Source organism: Petromyzon marinus, chromosome 55 (assembly GCF_048934315.1).
Source record: "Petromyzon marinus isolate PM22_M1 ecotype Great Lakes invasive population chromosome 55, UKy_Petmar_22M1.pri1.0, whole genome shotgun sequence".
NCBI classification, from domain to species: domain Eukaryota; kingdom Metazoa; phylum Chordata; class Hyperoartia; order Petromyzontiformes; family Petromyzontidae; genus Petromyzon; species Petromyzon marinus.
Window position 1 is genome coordinate 11,056,828 of NC_133721.1, and position 8,861 is coordinate 11,065,688.

Consider the following 8,861-nt stretch of genomic DNA (forward strand, 5'->3'; position numbering starts at 1 on the left):
CCCCCCACGTGGTCCCCGCGTCGACACCGGCTGGGCCCCGCTTTGCCGCGGTCCCTTAGTGCCGAATCGGCCGCTGCGAACTCCACGGCGCTCTGCGCGATCCCTGAGAGGTGAGAGCCGCGTGCTGTCTCGCTGCGTACTGTCGGTGTGTGTACTGTGTGTACTGTCATTGTGTGTACTGTGTGTACTGTGGGTGTGTGTACTGTCTGTGTGTACTGTGTGTACTGTGGGTGTGTGTACTGTGGGTGTGTGTACTGTGTGTACTGTCAGTGTGTGTACTGTGTGTACTGTCAGTGTGTGTACTGTGTGTACTGTCAGTGTGTACTGTGTCTACTGTCAGTGTGTGTACTGTGTGTACTGTCAGTGTGTGTACTGTCAATGTGTGTACTGTGTGTACTGTCAGTGTGTGTACTGTGGGTGTGTGTACTGTGTGTACTGTCAGTGTGTGTACTGTCAGTGTGTGTACTGTGTGTACTGTCAGTGTGTGTACTGTGTGTACTGTGGGTGTGTGTACTGTGTGTACTGTCAGTGTGTGTACTGTGTGTACTGTGGGTGTGTGTACTGTGGGTGTGTGTACTGTGTGTACTGTCAGTGTGTGTACTGTCAGTGTGTGTACTGTGTGTACTCTCAGTGTGTGTGCTCTGTGTGTGTGCTCTCTCTATACTGCCAGCGTGTACTGTCTGTACACGAGTCCTGGGTCTCCCCTAGGTCGACTCGGCTTCAAATTAGTATGGTGCGGTGTAAAACAACATCGCCACTGGGGAGACAAAGGCGGCCGGGCTGGCCACCCACCCCCTTCGTGTGCCACCGTGCCGGCCTTCATAGCTGCTGCTGCTGCTACTCGCTAACAGCACTTGTCCCAACAGTCTGTTGAGGCTACACGCCGGATTGATCGTTGTTTGTGATGTGCTGTGTTTGATGTGTGTGTGTGTACTCTGTGATGTCTGTGATGTGCTGTGTTTGGTGTGTGTGTACTTTGTGTTGTCTGTGATGTGCTGTGTGTGTGTGTACTCTGTGATGTCTGTGATGTGCTGTGTTTGGTGTGTGTGTACTCTGTGATGTCTGTGTTTGATGTGTGTGTGTGTACTCTGTGATGTCTGTGATGTGCTGTGTTTGGTGTGTGTGTTCTCTGTGATGTCTGTGATGTCTGTGTTTGATGTGTGTGTACTCTGTGATGTCTGTGATGTGCTGTGTTTGTTGTGTGTGTACTCTGTGTTGTCTGTGATGTGCTGTGTTTGGTGTGTGTGTACTCTGTGTTGTCTGTGATGTGCTGTGTTTGGTGTTTGTGTATTGTGTGATGTCTGTGATGTCTGTGTTTGGTGTGTGTGTGTGTACTCTGTGATGTCTGTGATGTGCTGTGTTTGGTGTGTGTGTACTCTGTGTTGTCTGTGATGTCTGTGTTTGATGTGTGTGTGTGTGTACTCTGTGATGTCTGTGATGTGCTGTGTTTGGTGTGTGTGTACTCTGTGATGTCTGTGATGTCTGTGTTTGATGTGTGTGTACTCTGTGATGTCTGTGATGTGCTGTGTTTGTTGTGTGTGTACTCTGTGTTGTCTGTGATGTGCTGTGTTTGGTGTGTGTGTACTCTGTGTTGTCTGTGATGTGCTGTGTTTGGTGTTTGTGTACTGTGTGATGTCTGTGATGTCTGTGTTTGGTGTGTGTGTGTGTACTCTGTGATGTCTGTGATGTGCTGTGTTTGGTGTGTGTGTACTCTGTGTTGTCTGTGATGTCTGTGTTTGATGTGTGTGTGTGTACTCTGTGATGTCTGTGATGTGCTGTGTTTGGTGTGTGTGTACTCTGTGTTGTCTGTGATGTCTGTGTTTGATGTGTGTGTGTGTACTCTGTGATGTCTGTGATGTGCTGTGTTTGGTGTGTGTGTACTCTGTGATGTCTGTGATGTGCTGTTTGGTGTGTGTGTGTACTCTGTGTTGTCTGTGATGTGCTGTGTTTGTTGTGTGTACTCTATGTTGTCTGTGATGTCTGTGTTTGATGTGTGTGTACTCTGTGATGTCTGTGATGTGCTGTTTGGTGTGTGTGTGTACTCTGTGTTGTCTATGATGTCTGTGTTTGATGTGTGTGTGTACTCTGTGATGTCTGTGATGTGCTGTGTTTGGTGTGTGTGTACTGTGTGTTGTCTGTGCTGTGCTGTGATTGGTGTGTGTACTCTGTGTTGTCTGTGATGTGCTGTGATTGGTGTGTTTGGTGTGTACTCTGTGATGTTTGTACTGTCTGTGCTGTGTACTGAATGTGTTTTTTTTTAATCCCTGCGTACTACTTCTGTGTTCTGTGTGCACTCTGTGTGATCTACTGTGATCATTAGCTGTGTACGGACGGTGCATTTCACTGGTAATGTGTGAGTACTGTGTTAATGTACTGTGTGTGCTTACGGTGTAATTCATTGGTAATGTGAGTACTGTGTTAATGTACTGTGTGTGCTGTGTCAGGACGGTGAATTTCATTGGTAATGTGTGTACTGTGTTAATGTACTGTGTGTGCTGTGTGCTTACGGTGTAAATCATTGGTAGGGTGTGTACTGTGTTAATGTACTGTGTGTGATGTGTGCATACAGTGTTACTCATTGGTAATGTGAGTACTGTTATAATGTACTGTGTGTGCTGTGTGATTACGGTGTAATTCATTGGTGATGTGAGTACTGTGTTGATGTACTGTGTGTGCTGTGTGCTTACGGTGTAATTCATTGGTAATGTGAGTACTGTGTTAATGTACTGTGTGTGCTGTGTGATTACGGTGTAATTCATTGGCAATGTGAGTACTGTGTTAATGTACTGTGTGTGCTGTGTGATTACGGTGTAATTCATTGGTAATGTGAGTACTGTGTTAATGTACTGTGTGTGCTGTGTGATTACGGTGTAATTCATTGGTGATGTGAGTACTGTGTTGATGTACTGTGTGTGCTGTGTGCTTACGGTGTAATTCATTAGTAATGTGAGTACTGTGTTAATGTACTGTGTGTGCTGTGTGATTACGGTGTAATTCATTGGTAATGTGAGTACTGTGTTAATGTACTGTGTGTGCTGTGTGATTACGGTGTTATTCATTGGTAATGTGAGTACTGTTATAATGTACTGTGTGTGCTGTGTGATTACGGTGTTATTCATTGGTAATGTGAGTACTGTGTTAATGTACTGTGTGTGCTGTGTGCTTACGGTGTTATTCAATGGTAAGGTGTGTGCTGTGTTAATGTACTGTGTGTGACATGTGCTTCTTTGGTTGAGAGTGTACTACTATATGAAGAAGCTGCCACAGTGATGTAATGGATAGCAACACTGCACTTGCAATCCAGAGGCCGCTGGATCGATATCCCGACGCGGCAGTTGAAACATTGCCAGCATCGGTGACGTGAATCTGAACCGCTTCTGGGCTTCCCCTCGGTCGACTCAGCCTTAAATGAGTACCTGGTGCGGTGTATAAAAGAGCACCGCTCGCGCCGTGCCGGCCTTCAAGGTGGCTAGGGGATGTTAACTACCTCGCCCGGTATACGGGAGGTCGTGGGTTCGAACCCGACCCTGACGCCTGCGGCTGTATATTTGGAGTTTGCGGTGTCTCTCTCTCTCTCTCACCATCATCACGGTGGCTACGAGATGTTAACTACCTTGCCCGGTATACCGGAGGTCGTGGGTTCCAACCCGACCCTGACAACTGCTGCTGTATATTTGGAGTTTGCGGTGCGTCTCTCCCCGTGGTTGTGTGGATTTTTCTCCGGGTCCTCCGGTTCCTCACTCCGCATTTATCAACGTGCGCTTAGATTGTTTGGCTGCAATACCTTTCCACGTCATGATAAGCTCACTTCGTTGAGCCATCATTTTTGGTGGCCAGGTCGCTTCTGAAAAAAAGCTATGTAGCGGCTCAGTGGGCCTTACCTGGTAAAATAAAATAAAAATAGCTTAATAGTTTAGTTTTCATACGTGCTCGTTCGCTGTTTATTTACACTTGCCCCAATGGTCTGTCGAGACTATACCGGGGAGGGGGGGAATCTTTTGTCTTTGTGTACTGTGGGGCTAGTGGAGGCCGGCACGGTAGCTAAGAGATGTTAACTCCCTCGCCTGGTGTACAGGAGGTCGTGCGTTCGATTCCAACCCTTGACGCCTGTTGTATATTTGGAGTTTGCGTCTCTCTCTCTCTCTCTCTCCGTGTGGTCGAGCGAATTTTGTTCTGGGTTTCCCTCCCCCCCCCCACCCCCACCCGTTCTCTTAGTTGTACGTGGCCAGCACCCGCTGGAGATGTCCCTGAGCGCCGTGCAAGACGTGGAGGTGGCGCACGACGCCACCTACAAGTACGTCCTGGTGCGTGTCCACGCGCAGGGTGGGGCGGCGCACAAGGACGTGGTGCGAGGGTTCCCCTCGGCAGAGTTCCACGGTGAGGAAGAACCGTCCGGCCGTGCCGCAGCCGCCGACGCCGCCGACGCCGCGTTGGATAGGCTTGGCCGCGGCCGTCACGTTCCGAGCCCGTGCTGTCACCCCTTGCTGGCCTAGCTCGCGTCACGGTGGAGGAAATGGGAGAACCCAGGGGACGTAGGAAACCCGTGCGGGGCAGGGGTGAAAGTGCAGACTCCGTGCAGAAAGGCGCCCGGGTCGGGATTCGAACCCGGGCTGCCTCCTTGCTGCGAAGGCTACGTGCGTCACCGATGCGCGCCGCCCCTACCGTCGGTCCATCGGAAACGTTCACCTGCACGTTAGTCAGATCCAGGTGGCCGGTTAGCAAAGTCCAGTCCCCTGAAGTGAGATGTCTCGCTTGGTTCGCACCGATTTTTTTTTAGGACGTGACGAAATAAAGAAAGGCATTGATTCGAATATTTGATGCACCTGGCCAGGGGGTTCTTAAGCTTCAATTCGCCTGCCTCTGACTCACTGGAGCTGTGACTTTTCTGCTCGTGGACTTGGTGGCACTCCCCAAAGTGATTGCGATGGTACGCGGGGGGGGGGGGGGTTATTTAAGGCAAGACTAAATATATGCTGACACTCGTGACCGGCTAACCTTAGTTAAAGCAAGTCTTCCGAAAGTGTGGGTGTGTCTGTTTAATGCACCGACTGCTTCAGTTATTCGGTCTTCATGATTTAAATTTAACAACAGAGTGACCACGTATAACAATACTAATGATGCCTTTTTTTATTCAGGAAAAGCCTCACTGAATTATGAGACTTTTTCATAAGTGTCGTATGTTTTGGGAGTGTTTGGCCTATTTACATTTTTGTCCGATAGTTTTACACTGATTTACAATCTATTTTACAAAATACTCCGTTAAGCCTGTCCCGCCATACACGTCTCAGATCCTGGGTGCGTATCTAGCCAGGCGATTGCAGGTTCTGTCCATCCACTGCGTGGAAATGAATGCACTTATACAATTGTACTGACACAGTAAGGTGTCAGAGTACGCGGGCTCAAGAGTACGCGGGCCCGCTCATACGCGACCGATCCCGATTCAGACTTACACCTTGTGACTCGTACTTTCACTACACGCACGGGGCGGGAAGCGAGGAGTCAAATCACCGCCCTGCCATCACGCGAGCGATGGGTTTGACGGCGTGTAACGATATCACCCGCGCAAGAAACGAGTCCAAAGCAATATCAGTGTTGTTATTATATATCGTGTTAATAAAATATCTGGTGTTCTATCTGACCCAGATGCTACCGATGATTAGTGAATTATTTACTGTGCACTACCATACTTTATTACACATTTATGTACATTTATATACATTTTATATCAACCCATATGGTTTACCCCGTATTTTTGTACGTGGAAATTTATTTTTCAGGTCCATACGGCGTACAGCCGTTTCAATACGGGCAAAAACATATTTTTGTCTATTTGTTTGAGTTTATCCCTTGTGATGGGACTTTGTAGGATGAACGTTGAGATTTATAAGGGCACGGGGTGACCAATAATGTCGGAATTGGTCTGTAATAAGATAGGCACTGATAAGGGGTTGACAGGTATATTATATCCACTCTTACATTGTATATACTACACTCCTATAGTATACAGTAGTAGTATATAATACGTCGCGGTCTGCTTTTCGCTTGCAAGTTTAAGATTTACTGTAATACACCCGTCCTTGGACGGGCAAAAGGCTAGTAGTAATATAGTAGGGTATAGTAATATAGTAGTATATAGGAATATAGTAGTATATAGTAACACAATACTATATACTACTATACTAATATAGTAGAATATGGTATGGAAGATGATTTGTAGATCGGGGTGCAAAAGATTGAAGGGAATAGGTTGAGGATCAGTGTGTGTGTGTGTGGTAGTGTAGTGTGTAGCGGTCAGCGCGCTGCGCTATGAACCCGGCAATCAGAGTTCGATTCCCGCTCACGGCCAACACCAGTGACGATTATTTGAACCGGTCCTAGGCCTCCCCTAGGTCAACTCGGCCTCAAATGAGTACCTAGTGCGGTGTAAAAACATTCGCACTCGGGAGACAAAGGCGGCCGGGCGTGGTGCTGACCACCCACCCCCTCGTGTGACCGTTCCGGCCTTCAAAGGTGCTCGCTGACAGCACTTGCCCAACAGTCTTTTGAGGCTATTCGCGGGGATCTTTTTTCTTTGTAGCGGTTTTAATGGGCAGCGGTAGTGCAGCGGTTCGTCTTGATGATTCTGATTTCTGTGCCGGGTGCCGCCCCCTTCCGCCCCACCGTGCAGCGGACGTCTATGACAAACTGAGCGCCGAGGTGGAGAGCCTGGGCCTGGACTGCGAGTGCCTGGGTGGCGGCCGTATCCAGCACGACTCCACCACCAAGACCATCAAGGTGTACGGCCACTCTGTGGTACGTCCCGGCCAGGCCACCGCGTCCCCCCGTGCGGCCACGCTAAGGGGTGGGGGGGGTCGGGGGCGCCGCCGGATTTGATCGCCGTGGTGCGACGAGGTTTCCCCAACCCGTGATGCCTGCTTGCCGTGTTTGTCTGCTCGCCGGGTGGCCCTTGACAGAGCGCTGTGGTGCTTCAAGGGGTGGTTATTTACACGGGCGATAGACTTCTGAACGTCACCGGTGCGCGTGACCACTTGACGAGGGCTTCGCGTGACAATCTCTAGGCCGTCCGTACGTTGGCAGCCGTTCTGTTGGGGCTGCCACCTACTCATCGGCGTGGCCTTCAAGGCGCTGTACCAGAGCAGCGGTCATGTGGGGGTGTGAACCTGGCTACCCGAATTTGATTTCCTGCCACGGCTTACACCGATGACGGTGGGTTATCCGAAGCGATTCTGAGCCCTCCCCACGTCATCAGCCTGTACCGATCAGAGTGGTGAAGTTCGGCCAAACAGCCACGATGACTGACACGGTACGGGGAGACCTAAATCCAGCAGTGGATCGACGTAAGGCTGTAAATGACTTATTTTACATGCTTTTATTTAACTCACTCTGTCTGTTGTTGTTGTTGTCGTATCCTCAAATCTTGTAACTCAATTTTATCCCACTTCCCAATGTGGTATCGACTGCAAACTTGGCATACTTATGTCATACTGATGACAATATTATATTCTATCAAAAACATTTTTAAACATACATTTTTATATGTTATGTTTCGGCTTGGGTCTAATTGTCCACGCTCAACTGACGTTGGCTGTACATCACCACGGTCCCTTACGTTATGGCAAGCTTCGTGGCCACTTCCTGGAGTCGTGGAGTTCCATTACGAGTCGGGTACATTTCATTAAAGCGTGTTTTTAAAAAAGTATTTTTTAAATATTACTTATTTTACAAAGGTCGATTTTCATTGCTTCTATATCTGCATTTAATGTTGTCTTCCGGGGTTTCAGCGTGTATAGGTTATCTTCTAAACTGGCCTTCAGTTATGAATTATTTTGTAATTTACAGCCTTTCGTAAACCCACCGTTGGATGAGTGCCTCCCCGTGCCTTTTTTTTTGAGCGGAGGGATTGCTTTGAATATACTTCACCACGCTGGTCAAAGGCGAGACCCAGGGACCGGTTCGGATACTGCTTGCCACTGATGTTAGCCGTGGCAGGGAGTCGAACCGAGGTCGTGGGTTTCACGGCAAAGTGTGCCGACGGCTGCGACAATTCGGCTTTGAACGCAGGCGAGCGGGGTCTTGACCGTCCGCGCGCAACTCCCATAATTGTGTGTCTCCCCTGTGCACACAGGGATTTGGGAAAGCTGACCATTCAGTGACGACGGAGAAGCTGAAGGCCAAGTATCCGGATTACACCATCACTCATTCCGATGAGGGCTATTAACATGGAATCCCCGGCGATAGCGGTAAACTCGAAAAGGCATTGCGCTTAAGCATCCGCTGCCCCGTACTCAACCGCTCCCGAAACGGCAACTCTTTCTCGTTCCACTTCGACGTTTTGCATTATCAATGCACTTCTCTCCCCGTTTGGTGTCGCGTCGGCACGTGCGTGTGTTTACGAAGCGCTGGTTAGTCACGTTGAACAGGCGTACTTAGGTGGCTTAATACCACGACAGGGAATTGTCCACTTCGCCTCTACCAACCCGCATTGATGCACACTCACCACTAGTTAACTCACCACTCCAAACCTGTCGACCCCTTACCAGTGCTCTGCCGTGTTACAGACCAATTCAGACCTTATTGGTCACCCCGTGCCTGCATAAATCTCAACGTTCATCCTGCAAAGTCCCATCGCAAGGGAGAAACACGAACAAATACACAACATTTTTGTTTGCCCGTATTGAAACGGCTGTCCGCCATATGGACCTGAAAACTCAATTTCCCTGTACAAGAGTACGGGGTAAACCGTTGACAGGTATGTTGATGTCCACCTTTCGCAGTTGGAAATAAAGGCAGTCTACGACAACGTGATGAGCATCTCCCCGAGTTGGTTTTCCGATGAAAAATAAATGAAAAACGAAACAAAA

The 8,861-nt window shown here is 48.8% G+C and overlaps 1 protein-coding gene across 2 annotated transcripts; it reads left to right on the plus strand.

Moving 5' to 3' along the window:
- On the plus strand, positions 1-8,861 carry PHPT1 (phosphohistidine phosphatase 1). Of its 2 annotated transcripts, none has more exons than XM_032974942.2 (4): positions 1-110; positions 4,216-4,377; positions 6,668-6,792; positions 8,126-8,861. In XM_032974942.2, the coding sequence occupies exons 2-4, from the start codon at positions 4,242-4,244 to the stop codon at positions 8,216-8,218; spliced, it is 354 nt and encodes a 117-aa protein (XP_032830833.2). In that variant the 5' UTR covers positions 1-110; positions 4,216-4,241; the 3' UTR covers positions 8,219-8,861. The 2 variants fall into 2 exon arrangements, with proteins under 2 accessions (XP_032830833.2, XP_032830834.2); XM_032974943.2 differs by lacking the exon at positions 1-110 and adding an exon at positions 124-145.